Source organism: Erinaceus europaeus, chromosome 4 (assembly GCF_950295315.1).
Source record: "Erinaceus europaeus chromosome 4, mEriEur2.1, whole genome shotgun sequence".
Taxonomy (NCBI): Eukaryota; Metazoa; Chordata; class Mammalia; order Eulipotyphla; family Erinaceidae; genus Erinaceus; species Erinaceus europaeus.
In genome coordinates, this window is record NC_080165.1 from 152616041 (window position 1) to 152637821 (window position 21781).

At 50.6% G+C, this 21781-nt stretch overlaps 1 protein-coding gene across 4 annotated transcripts in view; it reads left to right on the forward strand.

The window, feature by feature from the left end:
- The first annotated feature begins 18871 nt into the window (after positions 1–18871).
- MMS22L (MMS22 like, DNA repair protein) overlaps positions 18872–21781 on the forward strand; it is a 108230-nt gene continuing 105320 nt past the window's right edge. For all 4 annotated transcript variants that reach the window (XR_009549638.1, XM_060190751.1, XM_060190752.1 and 1 more), the window contains exons 1-2: positions 18872–19219; positions 19995–20120. Coding sequence is in view for 3 of the 4 variants with exons in the window: in XM_060190751.1 (XP_060046734.1) it covers positions 19056–19219; positions 19995–20120 (290 nt within the window). In the remaining variant the exon portion in view is untranslated. The remainder of the gene's footprint in view (positions 19220–19994; positions 20121–21781) is intronic.

Consider the following 21781-nt stretch of genomic DNA (forward strand, 5'->3'; position numbering starts at 1 on the left):
GCCTCAGGGGTTTTCCCAAGGACATCTCAGCATCTGATGTACACCAGCTGGTTCTTCCATGAAACATAAATGTGATGAGACTTTTGGTTTTTATGACAGCCATCACACCATACAATATTCCCTTGATTTCTTTTCTTAAAAATTAATTAATGGTGGTGAGTCGGGCGGTAGCACAGCGGGTTAAGCGCACGTGGCGTAAAGCACAAGGACCGATGTCAGGATCCCGGTTCAAGCCCCCGGCTCCCCACCTGCAGGGGAGTCGCTTCACAGGCGGTGAAGCAGGTCTGCAGGTGTCTGTCTTTCTCTCCCCCCTCTCTGTCTTCCCCTCCTCTCCATTTATCTCTGTCCTATCCAACAACGACATCAACAACAATAATAATGATCACCACAACAATAAAAAACAAGGGCAACAAAAGAGAAAATAAATAAATATGAAAAAATTAATTAGGTCTGGGAGGTGATACACCGGACAGGGCACTGGACTCTCAAGTGTGAGGTCCCGAGTTCAGTCCCATGTACCATGTACCATGTACCAGAGTCCATGAGCAGCACATGTACCAGAGTGATGTCTGGTGCTTTCTCTCTATCCTATCATTTCTCGTGAATAAATAAATAAAATAAAAGAGTATGCTTAAAAAGGTAATTCACTGATTTTGCTGTTAGGGCTCTGTGTCAAATTGCAAATTATCCTTATGTAACTCTTTTCTTGAATTTCACAGTTGACCAACCCCTATGCATATTTAAAAGTTTTACATTTCACATTCAGGACTATAGTCTATATCAATTCTGTTTTGTAGACAATATGATAAAAAGGGAAAATTCATTTTGTAGCAGCTAGTAGCATCATTATTTCCTAGTCCCAGTATTTTGAAAATACTACCGCTTCACCTTAGAACTACCTTCGGCCCAGATCAGCCCACGTGTCTGTCTGGGCTCCAGTCCTGGACCCTGTCTCCTGTCCTCTGACATAGTTTCAGCAGTGGGCAGATGATTCAGCAAGTTTCAAGGGTGGACAGGTGACTCAGCAAGTCAAACACTTTCCTTCATTTTAGAGATTAGAATGAAGTCCCCAAGCTGTGTACAGGGACTCTTTCATCACTGCTATTATTCAAACCCACTTTGGTTACTCCAGATCTTTTACATTTTCATATAAACCTTTGCGTCCATTTTGTGAATTTCTAAAAAATGAAAGTTCACTGGGATTTCAGTTAGCATTGCATTGAATCTGGCGATGCCTTTTAGAAGACACAGTAGTAATGAATCTTTCATTAGCATGCTCCATCTTTCTATTTAATTAGATATTCTCTAATTTCTCCTGGCAATATTTCGTAATCCTTGGCAGACAGTCTTGTGTTTATCTTCTTATATATGAGCCCAATTATCTGTAAGTATATTTAGCATCAGTGAAGTAGCTCTGGTTTTCAAATTACGATTTCTAGAAGCCAGTTATTTATCTGTAATAACACAACTGCAGGGAGAACACCTCACCTGGCACAGGATACATTTTGTCAGGTGGAAGGGCCTGATCTCAAGCCCCAGCACCACATGGCCACACCGCGCATGACACCAGAGGAAGCTGCATGAAAGGTGGGCAGTGCTGTCCCAATCCAGCATCCTAAATGTACAGGCAAATGTTTCACCAACTAAAATCCAGCAACTTAAGAAGTAGGTGTGTTTTAAATGGGCGTGAATTTCTTACTAGTGGTAAAAACCAGTTTGTCTTGAAAATACCTATGGGTTCAAATTTCAGAAATCCAGCAGGGTCACGTGCTCTCCTTTCCAAGAGGAATCGAGTTTGCGTCCGGCCTCCGGGGCCGTCTACCTGTGGTTCTGTAGACTGATGCTGTGCCCTGCCGGGTTGCTGAGTGTGCTGTCAGCTCCAGCCAGGACATCTGTGGATCTCAGTACAGTCCGCACACACGAAGGCATCTGAGAATGAGCTTCACTTCTTCGTCTGCGACCTAAATGGCGCCATCCTAGCTTCCTGTGTGAGCCCGCGAAGATCGGCTCCGTGCCGAGCAGAAGCAAAGGGTGCAGGCTTCCTTGTGCTCAGCCTGACAAAGTCGAGCATCCTTTTCCTGTTAGCAGACCTGCTGCCATCGGCATTTATCAGACTAGGGGTACACTCGGTTTCTGGTTTTTCCCTTTTCTTCTTTACGATGGATGTTGAACTTTGCAAGCGGTTTTTTGCCCTGCATAGTCACGTGATGTCATTTTTCTCTGTGCAGTCTGTGGATAACACGTGACCCTGCTGGATTTCTGAAATTTGAACCCATAGGTATTTTCAAGACAAACTGGCTTTTACCACTAGTAAGAAATTCACGCCCATTTAAAACACACCTACTTCTTAAGTTGCTGGATTTTAGTTGGTGAAACATTTGCCTGTACATTTAGGATGCTGGATTGGGACTCTCATCTTTGTAAAGTCTTGACATCAGTGCAATGCTGGCTACATTAGACGAGGTACTGTACCCTCTCTATTTTTGTGGAAGAGTAGGTATAGATTTAGTATGATTCTTCCTTGTGTGTGTGAAACAATTAAGTGGCAAGATCATCGGTCCTGGAGCTTTCTTATAAGAGAGAGAAGTTTGTGTGTGAGATTTCTAAACTAAGGATTAAAATCACTTCCATGAACAGAGCTACCCAAGTTATTTCATTCTTCTGGAAGCTTTGGCAAGTTGGGTAACTTTCAATGAATATGCCTATTTCACCTAATCATTGGCAATATGGTTATTTTTATAAGACACCAGAGCATTATTATCCTCTATTATGCCATTATTATCCTCTATTTGTTTTTATATAGTGCTGAGGCCTAAACATAAGGGTCTAACTAGACACAACATACGTGATCTAGCCCCCTTCTCCTGGTAACACCCATGTTATCTGGATTGGCACCATTTTTTAATAGCAAATGTTGGTGATTTATAGCTGATGTTTTTCTTTCCTGATGGGTCTGGCTGTGAGAACTTACTAATATAGCCATTTCATCAAAGAGCCAACTTTTTTTTCTTCTATTTATTTATTTATTTATTTTTATTTATGTATTTCTTTGGCCTCCAGGGTTATTGCTGGGGCTTAGTGCCTGCACTGCAAACCCACTGCTTCTGGAGGCCATTTTTTTCCTCATTTTGTTGTCTTTGTTGTCGTTACTGTCATTGTTGCCATTGATGATGTTGTTTGCTGGGAAATTGTGCCGATGCAGTCACATCTTCCATGTTGTCCCCTCAGGCTACTGCTAGTTCCCTGGAGAGTTGGGACATTCTCGGAGTGCCTGTTCAGCCATGTTGTGCCCTCGGGACATTGTCTATATCCCCGCAATATCTGGAGTGCTCTGGTCACTCCTCCCCCCTCCCATTCTCACGAGAGTTATCATCCTATCCTGGAGTGCTCTGGTTACTCCTCCCCCTTCCCATTCTCACGAAAGCTGTTCCTATAAAAACCCTTTGTTTTACACACCTTGCTCTCTTGCCTGCTCTCCACTCTGGTGTTCAGACGCAGGAAAGGTTACTGCGTGAGGCGGCCATTTTCGCTACCTCCACGTGGCCCAACCTGCTTCTCTAGCACCCAACTCTGAGGTGCCAGCGCAAATAAAGATTTGTGTTTCCTCTTCGCTCCGGACCCTCTCTCTCTCTTCTCTGCGGCCCGCGCACAACATCTGGCTCTACAACATCTGGCGCTCAACATGTCCCGCACTCACGCCCAGCCTGAGGTCCAGAAAAGCCACCCAGAGACAGGTAAGTGGCAGCCGCCCGCCTCTGTGGCCCTGTGTTTCCCTCCACCATGGGATTTTTTCCGTTTTATGAGGAGGTGTCCCAGACATTCTATCCTTCTCTCCTGGGACAGGCTTTCGATCTCAGAGACGCTTTAATTTTCGCTACACCGTGGGTTCTCATGGCTATATTTACTGTTTTCAGGATATGTACAAGGCCTCCTGCCAAAAGGTTACGTGACCTTGAGGCTGAGATAGGGGAGTTAAAGGATATTTGCTTAAGACTTAAACACCCTAAGCAATCTTCAGTCAGCCCCAAAACCGCTGCCTCCAGAGACACGTGTTCGGTTTCTCCTGCGGCAGCTTCCGCTTCCACGACCCCTCCCCCCACTGCCCCCGAAGACACGTGTTCAGCAGCTCCTTTGACCCCTCCCCCAGCTGTCCCCACAGACACGTGTTCGGCTCCTTCTGCAGACACGTGTTCGGTCCCTTCTATGGCAGACACGTGTTCAGTTCCTTCTGCTTCTCTGGCCCCGCCCCCTGCTTCCCCTGAGGCTTCCTGTTCTCTAGCCCCTCCTCCTACCGCCCCGGTTTTGGCTTCCCCTGAGGCTTCTGCTTCTCTGACCCCACCCCCTGCTGATATGTCATCATTAAGAGACCTGTGGCTGAGATACAAGAGTTAAAGGATATTTTTTTAGCATTTAAGGACCTTAAACCATTTGCAGTCCACCCCAAGAGCTCCATCCCCGTAGATACGTGTTCAGTTTCCCCTGCAGCCACTACAGCAGTTTCCACAGCACCTTCCACTTCCGTAGATCTCTCCCCAGTGTCATCGAACCAAATCCACACCTTCCCGGTAAACGTGGCCCCGTCTAAACAAAACCCTCAGCCGTGGCAGCCATACTCCGCTAAAGGCTCAATTGAATAAAGATAAAGGAGGAATGTATCCCCCCAATATCCAGCTAGCAAAAGCCTTAACTATGTTAAATCTCTTTAATATTTACAATAACTCGGACTTACCTCCTATTATTCTTCACTGGCAAACACCATCTACTCTCCCATCTATTAAGGTCAAATGGAAAGACCCACTTGATAAAATTTGGAAAGGGCCTGACCCTCTATTGACCATGGGAAGAGGTTTTGCATATATTTTTCCTCATAATTACTCTAAACCTGTCTGGGTTCCTGCCCGCCATGTCTGACAATACCCTCATGGTGGCACTGTTATCCCTGAAGAACAAGAAACACAAGAGGACTAGATGCAGGATACATCCCAGGATCCATAATATGACATGGCAGAACCTACAAAAGTTGGCTCACAGAGCCCTCTCTCCTACCCTTCCCTGAATATCTTATGTCTTATGTTATGAATGGCCAGTTGTGTTTTGTGAGTGAGTGTGCTGAATGACCAAAAATTTTTGTATGACCCATCTGCTCAGAAGTACTCTAAATGTTAAAACCATTGTTACTAACATGCATTAACTCTCTAAGTAACCTGAGTCTGCTTACAGTCCAAAGTCAATTATAATAAACCTCTAACTTGTTACCAGTTTTATTGTTTTTCACAAGTAAGTGATTACAGCTATCAAGCCTTCATATGAGGAATCATCTGTTCATATGGTAAGGTATTAAACTGTAAGAAGTTCCTCCATATCCAACCTATGTGAATTAGCAACATTCACATATTCTTGTAAACTTAACTGGTGTATCTTGTCATGCCACCATAGGCCTGCCTTTGTCAGCCAACAATTTAAAGATGTTTCCCTTTATAACATCACCCATGCCACGGACATCCTTTACTACCCCCAAAGACAAATGGCTGTTCCCCTGGACATCACATCCACTGACTGCTTCCCTTAGACTTGAGATATGATCCTACCTCTTCATACCAATGGATACATTCCCCCTTCCTTACCTGTATACCCTTAGTTGTGGGACCCTAGCTTGTTTTACTTCTTCTGCTCACAATAGGTCCTATAATTCTTTTTTTTTTCAACATTTTAAATTTATTTATTAATGAGAAAGAGAGAAAGAACCAGACTCACTCTGGTACATGTGCTGCCAGGGATCGAACTCAGGACCTCATGCTTAAGAGTCCAAGGCTTTAGTCACTGCACCACCTCCCGGACCACAGTCCTATAATTCTTAACAAGCTCATGGCCTTTTGCGGCAACAGATTGATGCCATAAAGATGCAACCTATACAAACTCACTATCATAGGCTGGACATGGCAGAATATTGAGTTGCTGTGGAGGATTTGCCCCCCTCCATCAGAATGTCCACCATGTAGAGGGCTGGCTAGCCAATGATGGGTAAGAGGAAACTAGCGCTATCCAGTCAACCTAAGACAGAGCATCTGGTACTACTGGGCAAAAATGACCAGGTGTTCCAATGATGGGTAAGACAGAAGGCTGATCCCCAACCTAAGACAGGCACAGTCCACCCTGCCACAAAACAAAGTCCGCCAAACATCAAAACATGATATAAGACAGGGGGACATGTGGGGAGCCACATGTGCCCTCAAGGTTGCTATTGGCATGGCCATAGAGTTTATGTGAAAAGATAGCTCCTGGGAATCGGGCGGTGGCACAGCGGGTTTAGCGCAGGTGGCGCTAAGTGTAAAAACTGGCTTGAGGATCCCAGTTTGAGCCCCCGGCTCCTCACCTGCAGGGGAATCACTTCACAGGCGGTGAAGCAGGTCTACAGGTATTTTTCTCTCCCTCTGTCTTTCCCTCCTCTCTCCATTTCTCTCTGTTCTATCCAACAACCACAATATCAGCAATAACAACAATATAATTACAACAAGAACAACTAGGGCAACAAAAGGCAAGATACAAAAAAAAAAAAAGGGATAAGATAGTTCCCGCTTCCCTACACCTTAGAGTCTTTGTTAAAAGATAAGGTCTTTTTCCCCATGAATCACCCAGGACCTTCCAGATAAACGGCTGGCTACCATGACAAATAATATAAAATATAATCATAAATGAATAGGAAAGATACATCCCCCAATACTCAGTTGGTCAAGGCACCAAACCTCTTTTTCTATAAAGCATTCAAATCAGATGCCCTGCTAACCACGAGAAGCAGATTGTTTGTGTTTCTTCCACAGGAATCCCAGAAAAAAAAACATATGGACCCCTGCACACCCTGACATCACCCACTAGATGGCACGACTACAGTGGCACACCCCCCGAAACCCTAGATGTCACCTGACGCGATCTGAAGAATCTGATTCGCAGACTCCAAGGACAGAACCTTTTTATTGCCTGTCTGTCTTTCCTGCTTTTGCTTTGACCTGTCACGTTTTGGCGGTTCCAGCTCACAATCTACAGAAAAGCAGAATTCCAGAGGCTGACCTTCCTCATGCAGCATTTCATCCCCTGCCATTTCTCCCCCTAGTCGCCTACTTTGGACTGAGACTTCTATCGGACTTGCTGGTATACCCTATGGACACTTTAGACAATTTTACAGCAGCTTCCTTCCCTTCACGTTGCTGGTTTTTCATAGACTGACCCTGAGTAGTTCATAGACTTTATACACTGTTGCCCTGGGCATTAGATAAAAGGAAAGGGGGAGATGCTGGGAAATTGTGCCAATGCAGTCACATCTGCCATGTTGTCCCCTCAGGCTACTGCTAGTTCCCACGAGAGTTGGGACATTCTTGGAGTGCCTGTTCAGCCATGTTGTGCCCTCGGGACATTGTCTATATCCCTGCAATATCTGGAGTGCTCTGGTTACTCCTCCCCCCTCCCATTCTCACAGAGTTATCATCCTATCCTGGAGTGCTCTGGTTACTCCTCCCCCCTCCCATTCTCACGAGAGTTATCATCCTATCCTGGAGTGCTATGGTTACTCCTCCCCCTTCCCATTCTCACGAAAGCTACTCCTATAAAAACCCTTCGTTTCCCGCACCTCACTCTCTTGCCGGCGCTCCACTCTGGTGTTCAGACGCAGGAAAGGTTACTGCGTGAGGCAGCCATTTTCTCTACCTCCACCTGGCCCAACCTGCTTCTCTAGCACCCAACTCTGAGGTGCCAGCGCGAATAAAGATTTGTTTCCTCTTCACTCTGGACCCTCTCTCTTCTCTGCGGCCCGCGCACTACAACATCTGGCTCTACAACAGTTGTTGGATAAGACACAGAAATAAATGGAGAGGAAGGAAGACAGAGAGGGAGAGAGAAAGATGGACACCTGCAGACCTGCTTCACTGCCTGTGAAGTGACTCCCCTGCAGGTGGGGAGCTGGGGGCTTGAACAGGGATCCTTAAGGCTGGGCCTTGTACTCTGCACTACGTGCACTCAACCCGCTACGCTACCGCCCAGCCCCTCTATTTATTCTTTTTATTTATTCTTACTCTCAATTATTTCTCTGCTTTCATTTTATCTTGGGGTTATTCTAATTTGTAGAAGTTTAAATTATTAAGTAGAACTCCTTTTCTAATTTGTGAAGTTACTATATATATTTGTTGTTGCTGCTGCTGTTGTTACCAAGTTTATCACTGGGGCTTGGTGCGTGCAGGACAGACCCATAGCTCCAGACAGCCATTTTTTGTTTGTCTGTTTATTTGACAGGACAGAGAGAAACTGTGGGAGGAGGGGTAGGCAGAGAGGGAGAGAGAAAGGCACCTGCAGACCTGCTTCACCGCCTGTGAGGCGCCCCTATGCAGGTGGGGAGCCGGGGGCTCTACTCGGTCCTTGTGCATGACAACCTGTGTGCTTGACTAGTTACGCCCCAACCCCCTTGAATTTTTATTTAATATTTTATAATTCCCTTATGATTTCTTCTCTGATCCATGGGTTAATTAGTTATATTTAATAATTTCCATATATTGAGTTTTTTCAAACACATACATAGTTTAGTTCAACCATGGTCAGAAAATACACGTCCTGTCCTTTCAATGCTTTGACAGCTGCTGTGCTTTGCATCACTGCACTGAACAGGAACCGACTTAGGGGTTTGCTGCAGGTAAGAGGATCTGCTGTTTGGGCTTAAGTCTTCCGTAACCATCCAGTCAGGATTAGGGGTTGGAGGTCACTCAGCACTCAGCACCTATGCTGTTTGGGCTTAAGTCTTCTGTAACCGCCAGTCAGGATTAGGGGCTGGAAGTCACTCAGCACTCAGCACCTATTCTGACAGCTTAAGTCTTCTGTAACCCTCAGTCAGGATTAGGGGTTGGAAGTCACTCAGCACTCAGCATCTATTCTGACCTTTCACTTCTTGACCAATAGCATGAAAGCACAGTGCAGTGGGCAATGGAACCACTGGAGAACCATTGCCAATTACAGAAAAAGTACTAATGAAGCTTCTCACTACAAGAATCTGAATATTTCCACTGTCTATTAAACTGTCCTTTGACCCACAAAGGAGTCTGTTGTGTTGTTCCTGACAGAGATGCCTGGTAACAATGAAGAGAGGGGTCTGTTCTCGGTCTAGGCCCGTCATGTCTGGGATTCCGGAGTGCCGAGGGAAGGGAGTCTGGGGACTTCACTCTCAGGTCGGCAGTGGGTATGCACCTTAGCGCAGACGCTAGCGGGCAGATGGCCGTCTCCTGAAACAGTTGTCTCCACTGGCTCCGGGGCTCCTCTCTGCTCTCCTACGACAGGCCTGAGGGAGATAAGCAAAGCGCTCTTTAGCCCTGGCTGCTCCACAGACCCGCTTATGTCCTTGTAGCCCTGCTCCTTTGTAAATGGCCCATTAATAGCCACTCTTTAATCACGTTGCTTTTTTAAACTTTATTTTATTTGATAGGGTGGAGAGAAATTGAGAAGGAATGGGGATAGAGAAGGAGAGACAGAGAGAGACCTGCAGCGCTGCTTCACCACTGATGAAGCTTTCCCCCTGCAGGTGGGGATGGAAGCTCGAACCCAGGTCCTTAAGCATCATAATTTGCACTTAACAGGCTCACCACCACCCAGCCCTTCTTCTTTTTTTTTTAAATTTATCTTTATTTATTGGTTGGATAGAGACAGTCAAAAATTGAAGGGGAGGCAATATAGAGAGGGAGAGAGACAGAGAGACCTGCAGCCCTGCTTTACCACTCGTGAAGCTTTCCCCCTGCAGGTGGGGACCGGGGGCTCAAACCTGGGTCTTTGTGCGCTCACCCAGGTGCACCGCCACCTGGCCCTGCCTAGCCCTTCTTCAATCACATCTCCTGAGTAGGTCAGTTGTTGCCTACGGGGGGTTGTTACCATGCGAGTCCATGTATTTACTAGTTCCCATTATTTACAACCAGCCATATTTGCTGTTGTTGTTGTCCTCATTCCAATCAGTGGCACCAAGTAGACCATTCAATATCAAGCATTAAAATCTAAATAATAAAAATAGAGCTCACAGGTGATGGCACAGGGGTAGACAATAAGTCTCTGGTCTCTAGGTATGATACTCTAGTCTCCCTTGTGAAAGGAAACATTTTTAAAAAGGAAAAGGGGGAGTCGGGCTGTAGCGCAGCGGGTTAAGCGCATGTGGTGCAAAGCGCAAGAACCAGCATAAGGATCCCGGTTCGAGCCCCTGGCTCCCCACCTGCAGGGGAGTTGCTTCACAGGCAGTGAAGCAGATCTGCAGGTGTCTGTCTTTCTCTCCCTCTCTCTGTCTTCACCTCCTCTCTCCATTTCTCTCTGTCCTATCCAACAACGAACAACATCAACAATGGCAATAATAATAACCACAATGAGGCTACAACAACAAGGGCAACTAAAAGGAGGAAAAATGGCCTCCAGGAGCGGTGGATTCATGGTGCAGGCACCGAGCCCAGCAATAACCCTGGAGGAAAAAAAAAAAAGGAAAAGGGATTCTGTTTGGATGTCTTGATAGAGGAAGAATAATAACCCAGGATTCCTAAGCTCAGCATCAGGGCAAAATTCTTAGGCACCTTTTTCTATTTATTTTCTTAATTTCTATTTTCTTTTGTTTTCTTTTTCTTTTCTTTCTTTATTATTTTATTTTTTTTTTGGCATCCAGGGTTATTGCTGGGGTTTGGTGCCACCACTACAAATCCACTGCTCCTGGTGGCTATTTTTCCCCCATTTTTGATGCCATGTTTTTGTTGAATAGGACGGAAAGAAATGGAGGAGGGGAAGACAGAGCGGAGGAGAACGAGAGACACCTGCAGACCTGCTTCACTACCAGTAAAGAGACTTCCCTGCATGTGGGGAGTCGGGGCTCGAACTGAGACCCAGACACGATCCTTGAGCTTTGCGCCACGTGGCTTAACCCCTGGCACTGCCCAGCCCCCAATAGGCACTGTTTGATACACATCATTGTCTGATTGATGCTGGACCGAGAATGAGCTTCTAAGCATCATGGAAGAGAACACAAAATGCACGGAGATGTTGCAGGAGCTGGCACAGTGGATAAAGCACTGGACTAAGAAGCATCATGTCCCAATTCAACATCTGGCAGAAGGTGTATCTTTCGATCTCCCCCCCAACCAGGCCCTCATTCACTCGAACTAATGAGCACAGACTCGTGGGGGCCAGTGTCGGCTCCAAATCCTCCTCAACAGCCTCACTAATGAGCACAGAGACATGTGGGGGACAGTGTCTGCTCCGTGTCCTGCTCACCATCCTCACTAATGAGCACAGAGACTCATGGGGACAGTGTCTGCTCCATGTCCTGCTCACCATCCTCACTAATGAGCACAGACTCCTAGGGGACGGTGTCTGCTCCGTGTCCTACTCACCATCCTCACTAATGAGCACATACTCGTGGGGACAGTGTCTGCTCAGTGTCCTGCTCCCCATCCTCACTAATGAGCACAGACTCATGGGGACAGTGTCTGCTCCATGTCCTGCTCACCATCCTCACTAATGAGCACAGACTCGTGGGGACAGTGTCTGCTCCGTGTCCTGCTCACCATCCTCACTAATGAGCACAGACTCGTGGGGACAGTGTCTGCTCCGAGTCCTGCTCACCATCCACACTAATTAGCACAGACTCATGGGGACAGTGTCTGCTCCGTGTCCTGCTCACCATCCTCACTAATGAGCACAGACTCGTGGGGACAGTGTCTGCTCCGTGTCCTGCTCACCATCCTCACTAATGAGCACAGACTCGTGGGGACAGAGTCTGCTCCGTGTCCAGCTCACCATCCTCACAAATGAGCACAGACTCGTGGGGGACAGTGTCTCCTCCGTGTCCTGCTCACCATCCTCACTAATGAGCACAGACTCGTGGAGACAGTGTCTGCTGGTGTCCTGCTCACCATCCTCACTAATGACAACAGACTGTGGGGACAGTGTCTGCTCCGTGTCCGGCTCACCATCCTCACTAATGAGCACAGATCGTAGAGACAGTGTCTGCTCTGTGTCCGGCTCACCATCCTCACTAATGAGCACAGACTCGTGGGGACAGTGTCTGCTCCGTGTCCTGCTCACCATCCTCACTAATGAGCACAGACTCGTGGGGACAGTGTCTGCTCAGTGTCCTGCTCACCATCCTCACTAATGAGCACAGACTCGTGGGGACAGTGTCTGCTCCGTGTCCTGCTCACCATCCTCACTAATGAGCACAGACTCGTGGGAACAGTGTCTGCTCCGTGTCCTGCTCACCATCCTCACTAATGAGCACAGACTCGTGGGGACAGTGTCTGCTCCGTGTCCTGCTCACCATCCTCACTAATGAGCACAGATTCGTGGGGACAGTGTCTGCTCCATGTCCTGCTCACCAATCTCACTAATGAGCACAGAGACTTGTGGGGGACAATGTCTGCTCCATGACCTGCTCACCATCCTCACTAATGAGCACAGAGAATTGTTGGGACAGTTTCTGCTCCATGTCCTGCTCACCATCCTCACTAATGAGCACAGACTCATGGGGACAGTGTCTGCTCCATGTCCTGCTCACCATCCTCACTACTGAAAACAGACTCATAGGGACAGTGTCTGCTCCATGTCCTGCTCACCATCGTCATTAATGAGCACAGACTCATGGGGGACAGTGTCTGCTCCATGTCCTACTCACCATCCTCACTAATGAGCACAGAGAATCGTGGGGACAGTGTGTTCTCCATGTCCTGCTCACCATCCTCACTAATGAGCAGAGACTCGTGGGGACAGTGTCTGCTCAATGTCCTGCTCACCATCCTCACTAAACAGTACATAGAATCATTGGGACAGTGTCTGCTCCATGTCCTACTCACCATCCTCACTAATGAGCACAGAGACTCGTGGGGAGAGAGTCTGCTCCATGTCCTGCTCACCATCCTCACTAATGAGCACAGATTGGTGGGGGACAGTGTCTGCTCCATGTCCTGCTCACCAGCCTCACTAATGAGCACAGACTTGTGGGGACAGTTTCTGCTCCATGTCCTGCTCACCATCCTCACTAATGAGCATAGACTCATGGGAGAGAGTGTCTGCTCCATGTCCTGCTCACATCCTCTCTAATGATCACAGAGACCCATGGGGACAGTGTCCGCTCTGTGTCCTGCTCACCATCCTCACGAATGACCACAGAGATTCGTGGGGGACAGTGTCTGCTCCGTGTCCTGCTCATCATCCTCACTAATGAGCACAGAGACTGTTGGGGAACAGTATCTGCTCCATGTCCTGCTCACCATGCACACTAATGAACACAGAGATTCGTTAGGACAGTGTCTGCTCCATGTCCTGCTCACCATCCTCACTAATGAACACAGACTACTGGGGGACAGTGTCAGCTCCGTGTCCTGCTCACCATCCTCACTAATGAGCACAGAGACTACAGGGGACAGTGTCTGCTCCGTGTCCTGCTCACCATCCTCACTAATGAGCATAGACTCAAGGGGACAGTGTCTGCTCCGTGTCCTGCTCACCATCCTCACTAATGAGCACAGAGACTCATGGGGACAGTGTCTGCTCCATGTCCAGCTCACCATCCTCAATAATGAGCACAGACTCGTGGGGACAGTGTCTGCTCAATGTCCTGCTCACCATCCTCACTAAAAAGTACATAGAAATATTGGGAGAGTGTCTGCTCCATGTCCTACTCACCATCCTCACTAATGAGCACAGAGAATCGTGGGGACAGTGTCTGCTCCGTGTCCTGCTCACCATCCTCACTAATGAGCACAGACTGGTGGGGGACAGTGTCTGCTCCGTGTCCTGCTCACCATCCTCACTAATGAGCACAGACTGGTGGGGGACAGTGTCTGCTCCATGTCCTGCTCACCATCCTCACTAATGAGCACAGAGACTGGAGGGGACAGTGTCTGCTCCGTGTCCTGCTCACCATCCTCACTAATGAGCACACAGACTCATGGGAACAGTGTCTGCTCCATGTCCTGCTCACCATCCTCACTAATGAGCACAGACTCCTGGGGACAGTGTCTGCTCCATGTCCTGTTCCCCATCCTCACTAATGAGCACAGACTCGTGGGCACAGTGTCTGCTCCATGTCCTGCTCACCATCCTCACAATGAGCACAGACTCGTGGGGGACAGTGTCTGCTCCATGTCCTGCTCACCATCCTCACAATGAGCACAGACTCATGGGGACAGTGTCTGCTCCCTGTCCTGCTCACCATCCTCAATAATGAGCACAGAGACTCATGGGGACAGTGTCTGCTCCGTTTCCTGCTCACCATCCTCACTAATGAGCACAGACTCGTGGGGACAGTGTCTGCTCCGTGTCCTGCTCACCACCCTCACTAATGAGCACAGACTCGTGGGGACAGTGTCTGCTCCATGTCCTGCTCACCATCGTCACTAATGAGCACAGACTCGTGGGGACAGTGTGTTCTCCATGTCCTGCTCACCATCCTCACTAATGAGCACAGACTCCTGGGGGACAGTGTCTGCTTCGTGTCCTGCTCACCATCCTCACTAATGAGCACAGACTCATGGGGACAGTGTCTGCTCCGTGTCCTGCTCACCATCCTCACTAATGAGCACAGACTCATGGGGACAGTGTCTGCTCCATATCCTGCTCACCATCCTCACTAATGAGCACAGACTGGTGGGGACAGTGTCTGCTCCATGACCTGCTCACCATCCTCACTAATGAGCACAGACTCGTGGGGACAGTGTCTGCTCCCTGTCCTGCTCACCATCCACACTAATGAGAACAGAGACTCATGGGGACAGTGTCTGCTCCGTGTCCTGCTCACCATCCTCACTAATGAGCACAGACTCGTGGGGAGAGTGTCTGCTCCGTGTCCTGCTCCCCATCCTCACTAATGAGCACAGACTCGTGGGGACAGTGTCTGCTCCATGTCCTGCTCACCATCGTCACTAATGAGCACAGACTCGTGGGGACAGTGTCTGCTCCATATCCGGCTCCCCATCCTCACTAATGAGCACAGACTCGTGGGGACAGTGTCTGCTTCGTGTCCTGCTCACCATCCTCACTAATGAGCACAGACTCATGGGGACAGTGTCTGCTCCGTGTCCTGCTCACCATCCTCACTAATGAGCACAGACTCATGGGGACAGTGTCTGCTCCATATCCTGCTCACCATCCTCACTAATGAGCACAGACTCGTGGGGACAGTGTCTGCTCCATGACCTGCTCACCATCCTCACTAATGAGCAAAGACTCGTGGGGACAGTGTCTGCTCCCTGTCCTGCTCACCATCCACACTAATGAGAACAGAGACTCATGGGGACAGTGTCTGCTCCGTGTCCTGCTCACCATCCTCACTAATGAGCACAGACTCGTGGGGACAGTGTCTGCTCCGTGTCTTGCTCCCCATCCTCACTAATGAGCACAGACTCGTGGGGACAGTGCCTGCTCCATGTCCTGCTCACCATCCTCACTAATGAGCACAGACTCATGGGGACAGTGTCTGCTCCATGTCCTGCTCACCATCCTCACTAATGAGCACAGACTCGTGGGGACAGTGTCTGCTCCGTGTCCTGCTCACCATCCTCAATAATGAGCACAGACTCATGGGGACAGTGTCTGCTCCATATCCTGCTCACCATCCTCACTAATGAGCACAGACTCGTGGGGACAGTGTCTGCTCCGTGTCCGGCTCACCATCCTCACTAATGAGCACAGACTCGTGGGGACAGTGTCTGCTCCATGTCCTGCTCACCATCCTCACTAATGAGCACAGACTCGTGGGGACAGTGTCTGCTCCATGTCCTGCTCACCATCCTCACTAATGGGCACAGACTCGTGGGGACAGTGTCTGCTCCGTGTCCTGCTCACCATCCTCACTAATGAGCACAGACTCATGGGGACAGTGTCTGCTCCATGTCCTGCTCACACTCCTCACTAATGAGCACAGACTCGTGGGGACAGTGTCTGCTCCGTATCCTGCTCACCATCCTCACAATGAGCACAGACTCGTGGGGACAGTGTCTGCTCCATGTCCTGCTCACCATCCTCAGTAATGAGCACAGACTCGTGGGGACAGTGTCTGCTCCGTGTCCTGCTCACCATCCTCACTAATGAGCACAGACTCGTGGGGACAGTGTCTGCTCCATATCCTGCTCACCATCCTCACTAATGAGCACAGACTCGTGGGGACAGTGTCTGCTCCGTATCCTGCTCACCATCCTCACAATGAGCACAGACTCATGGGGACAGTGTCTGCTCCATGTCCTGTTCCCCATCCTCACTAATGAGCACAGACTCATGGGGACAGTGTCTGCTCCGTGTCCTGCTCACCATCCTCACTAATGACAACAGACTGTGGGGACAGTGTCTGCTCTGTGTCCGGCTCACCATCCTCACTAATGAGCACAGACTCGTGGGGACAGTGTCTGCTGTGTCCTGCTCACCATCCTCAATAATGAGCACAGACTCGTGGGGACAGTGTCTGCTCCGTGTCCTGCTCCCCATCTGTCGTCCTTGCAGCTCAGCGGCCAGAGGACCCGCGGGTGTGGCCGGGAGTGACCTCGGTGCCTCTGCAGTGCTGCTCATCGCCCGGGCACCCTCCTGCACCCGCACCCGCTCCCGCACCCCCACTCGCACCCGCACCCGCGCCCTTTGGGCGCCGGGGTCTGAACCCGGGTCCCTGTGCACGTCAGCGTGCTCACGGGTGTGGCCCGGCCCAAGGATGTAATTACTTTATGCACTGCGTAGAGACAGACAGGCACAACTCAGAGGCTGGAGATGGAGAGACAGACACCCCTGCAGACTCATTTCCTCGCTCAGCATCCTCGGCCCCTGCAGTTGGCGGCCCGGGATTCGAACCCGGGGTTTCGTGATAGTACTGCGCGCACAGCCGTTGCGTCACAGCCCTGCGCCGGGACTCTGGCGGCTCCCGCGGCCGCTGGGGGCGGGGCCTGGGGGACACCCACTTCCGGCCTCCGGCCCAATAGCAGTTCAGTGCGGGGAAGGGAAAGCTGTGTTTACAGGAGCGGGTGTCTCGCGAGAGTTGTATGCTTGTGGCAGGCAGTGCTGTTTTCTCGCGAGAACACGTCGCGGAGGCTGCGACTGACCCCTCCCACCGGAGCGCTGTGGCGGGAACTTGACTGGTGCGGATCTTGTTCCTGCCGGCGCGGAGGTGCGGCCGCGGGCAGGTGGGACGGCGCCTACGTGGGGACGGAGGCCAGGTGGGACCCGGGCCAGGTGGGACCGCGGGGAGGTGGGATCCCGGGCAGGTGAGACCGCGGGGAGGTGGGATCCCGGGCAGGTGAGACGGCGGGGAGGTGGGATCCTGGGCAGGTGAGACCGCGGGCAGGTGAGATGGTGGGGAGGTGGGATCCCGGGCAGGTGAGACCGCGGGGAGGTGGGATCCCGGGCAGGTGAGAAGGTGGGGAGGTGGGATCCTGGGCAGGTGAGACCCCGGGGAGGTGGGATCCCGGGCAGGTGAGACCCCGGGGAGGTGGGATCCCGGGCAGGTGAGACGGCGGGGAGGTGGGATCCTGGGCAGGTGAGACCGCGGGCAGGTGAGATGGTGGGGAGGTGGGATCCCGGGCAGGTGAGACCGCGGGCAGGTGAGATGGTGGGGAGGTGGGATCCCGGGCAGGTGAGACCCCGGGGAGGTGGGATCCCGGGCAGGTGAGACGGCGGGGAGGTGGGATCCTGGGCAGGTGAGACCGCGGGCAGGTGAGATGGTGGGGAGGTGGGATCCCGGGCAGGTGAGACCGCGGGCAGGTGAGATGGTGGGGAGGTGGGATCCCGGGCAGGTGAGACCCCGGGGAGGTGGGATCCCGGGCAGGTGAGACGGCGGGGAGGTGGGACCCCGGGCAGGTGAGGCCGCGGGCAGGTGAGACGGCGGGGAGGTGGGATCCCGGGCAGGTGAGACGGCGGGGAGGTGGGATCCCGGGCAGGTGAGACCGCGGGCAGGTGAGATGGTGGGGAGGTGGGATCCCGGGCAGGTGAGACCGCGGGGAGGTGGGATCCCGGGCAGGTGAGAAGGTGGGGAGGTGGGATCCTGGGCAGGTGAGACCCCGGGGAGGTGGGATCCCGGGCAGGTGAGACCCCGGGGAGGTGGGATCCCGGGCAGGTGAGACCCCGGGGAGGTGGGATCCCGGGCAGGTGAGACCCCGGGGAGGTGGGATCCCGGGCAGGTGAGACCCCGGGGAGGTGGGATCCTGGGCAGGTGAGACGGCGGGGAGGTGGGATCCCGGGCAGGTGGGACCGCGGGCAGGTGAGATGGTGGGGAGGTGGGATCCCGGGCAGGTGAGGCCGCAGGCAGGTGGGACCCTGGGCAATGTGAGGTCTGAGGGCAGGTGGGACCCCGGGCAGGTGAGGCCGCGGGCAGGTGGGCCTGACTTCTGTGAGGGGCCTACATACCCGCTGTCTCCTCTATGCCCGTATCTGTCTGTGTTCAGTCACTACATGGAGCCGGGGGGCCGGGAAGGCTGCCAGGCCGCTGCATGGGCCTGACCTCAGTGCGGGTTTCGACTTACCTGTCTGCCATCCATCCCCCCATCTATAGCTATCACCCACCCATCTGTCCGTCCATCCGTCCAGCTATCCCTCCTTCCACCCCCAGTCTCCTGCATGGGCCTGACCTCAGTGTCGTGGCTGGCCGATGTGTTCACTTAGCACACAGGGACAGAGACGGACGAGGGCCCCAGGCTCCCGCACCCCCTGACTCCAGTGTGTCTGTCTGTCTGTCTGTCTGTCTGCCTGCCTGCCTGTGCGGTGTGGTCGCTACCCGCGGACTCAGAAGCTGAAACTATCTGCCCCGCCAACCTTTCTTTCTTCTCCCAGCCCCCCCAGGAGCCGGCGTGGGGAGCAGATTGTCACCTCCTGCCGCTGCCGGCCGAGTCTGCCTGGCCTCCTGGAGTCGGCGCTGGCAGAGCTGGGGAGTTGGGGGCTGCGTAGGCATTTTGCCCTCCGAGGGGCCGTTGGGAACTTCCCGAGGTCAGCTGCAGTGTGCCGGCCCACGCCTCCTAACACACCGCTCCTTCGGAACGGTCAGCGGTGACCAGGATGAGCCCCAGGCCTTGCAGGGTGTAAAGCAAGCAATGGACAGCAGCCCCCCCACGCCGGGGTTTCTGACGGACAGCTTGGAGCTGGAGCCGGCCACAGAATGGTGCAAGCCTCCGCGCTTTTCTTGTGTGTTTGCCAACAGAGGAGGAGGAAAGCGCTTTTCCGGAGAGTCCTACCTCTCTAGCGGAGCCCTTAAGCGGTAGGTGAGAGGGAGGTGGAGTCTTTGTGTCTTCCCTGCAGACTTTTCATCACTTTCTTAGCACTGGCTCTTGCTTTTTTCGATAGGTTAGACTGTGATGTTCACCAAGCAGGGTTTTTGTTTGTCTGCGGGCTGATTTTTCTAAATCTGCTCAGTGGATAAGATGAACGCTAGCATTGAGTTCTGTTGTGGGTTTCCAGGTGAGAGCCAACCTAAACTTTTTTTGTTTTTTTCATATGAAGCAGAACTTCTTTGCCCCCTTATGGTCTGTTACCTCACTGCTCCCCGAGCATGGTGTAGGAAGATGGTCACTAGTTCTCCTGTTACTTAAAGAGAATTCTCAAACACCTGGGCTTTTAGAATGCCACCTTTTTCAAAAGCATGGGATAATATTCTGAAAATCCTCAGTAATCAGAAGATAGACCGTTTTGTTGCCCCTGTTCCAAGCTCTTGCTGTGGGCTGATGCACGTTGCGTCGAGACTGCTGTGTAGACTTGTTTTGGAAATAGTCTGGGACTTCATCCAGAAAAGAAACCTCTTGGTGGTGGTTGATTTCATAAGTTTGACATCTGAAAAGCGATTACCCTGTTTGGCTCAGAATAACTGAGTTAGTTTGGGAAATTGAATGCCCTCCACAAGCTGACGTGGCTCATCCAAGTGGAAGCGTGTCCCCCAACTCTGTCGTCTTCCTGGTTAGGCTCCCCGGCCTTGTCGTGTGTGGGTGAAGCACAGTGTTTCTGAGGTTGAGTCCAATTAAATCTACACTTCATTTCAGACTGATTTTGAATCTTGATCCTTTACCAACCAACTTTGAAGAAGACACAGTGGAAATATTTGGCACCCAGTGGGTCACTGGCACCGCCTTAGTGAAGTCATCCAGGGTGCTCTTCCATCTCCTCAGGTATATGGCTTCTTTCTGCCTTCCAGCTGACTCGGAGCCTAGGTGTCTCTTGGACTTTGTAACTAGCTGTTTGCAATGTGTCTGATGTTGGGGAAGCACCTGTGGAAGTGTGTGCATGTTGCTTTCGAGGTCACCTGAGCAGAGACAAACCAAGAAGTAATGTTTGTGGGAGGAGGGCGTGTGGCTTCTCAGAACCTTTATTCTTCTATATTTGACAGCATGTGTTGAAGGAAAACATGAGGTTTTGAACTGTATTATGATTTTGGGTTAAAAACAAGGTGTGCTTTTTGTTTAGCCATTGTAGTTTTCAGTAATCCTTGGAAGATGAACTCAGTCTTTCTAAATGTTATCTTCCAGACTGTGTAATATAATATGATTCTTTAATGTGACGGGTTTTGATAATATAGTATTTTGATGAAAGATCTGAAATATACAGAGATGTAGACAGCAAGTACAATGGACTTGTACATACCTTCCCTGGCGGTAAATCTCAAGCTTTTGCCATGTTACCTTTGGCGTGTCCTTTCTGTGTTTTGGCTTAAAAACCTTTAAGCAAATTCCAAGCATGTCATCTGCCCTAAAATATCTCAATAAACATTTATTAAAAATGAGAACTTTCCAAAGAACATAAACACTGCCCTATCACAATTAACAGAATTAAACCCGTTCCTCATCAAAGCCCAGTCCACATTTAGATTTCAGGAGATTTAGAAATGGGCTCAGCTGGTCAAGATCTATCCTCCAATATAGCAAGATGCCGCTGATTCATTTATACCATAAATGAAAATGGGAAGGTGCCCAGGAGTCCTCATTCCTTGGGGATGAAAAGACAGCCCCCGAGTAGGAGGAGCATGTGAAGAAACAGTAATGTTCTGCACCATCCCCACTTCTTTTACTGGGAGAAAAAGACTAAGGGTGACTCTTTGAGAAAGGATTGAGTCTTTTCTGTTTGGTCTGCTCTTTCAGATAGAATGTGACAGAAACAGAGGCGAGGGGGCAGAGTTCTCAGCGCTAACGCTCCATCCCACGTAGTCACACCAGTCCTGAGCCCGGCTCTCGCACATGGTATCCAACTGAGGTTTCTTCCCCTGCCCTGAATTAAGTCTGTGTATTTCATCGCCACCGGGGCTAGGCCTGGGCCGAGGTGCTGGCACTGTGAATCCCGTCGTCCCCAGCAGCCTTTTGTTTTTTCTTCTTAGTACTCTACTGACCAGGACAAAGAATAGAGGGGGAGAAACAAAGATAGACACCTGCAGACCTGCTTCACCACTCGGGAGAACATTTCCCATGTGGGCGGGGAGCTGGGGCTTGAACCCGGGTCCCTGTGCATGATGTGTGTGCTCAGCAGGTTGCACCACTGCCCAGCCCCTGGACTGAGCCTTAGTCTAGAGCATAGGCCGCCCTTACAGGTCCATCTCAAGAGCTGAGAGCCAAGCAGGAAGAAGGACAAAAGAGAATCCCTTTCAGAAACGACAGTGGGACAGCACACACTGTCGTCCTCTTTGATAATTTTAGTTTACGTTTAGCTGTTGTCTGTGGCTTTATTGTTGGCAACTTAGCATTTTATTATGGAAGTGTTAACATAAGTTTTATCTAAGTATCCTAAGTGTTTGCAGATATGAACCATATTTTGTTGGCTGTAAAATCTATGATAACTTGGC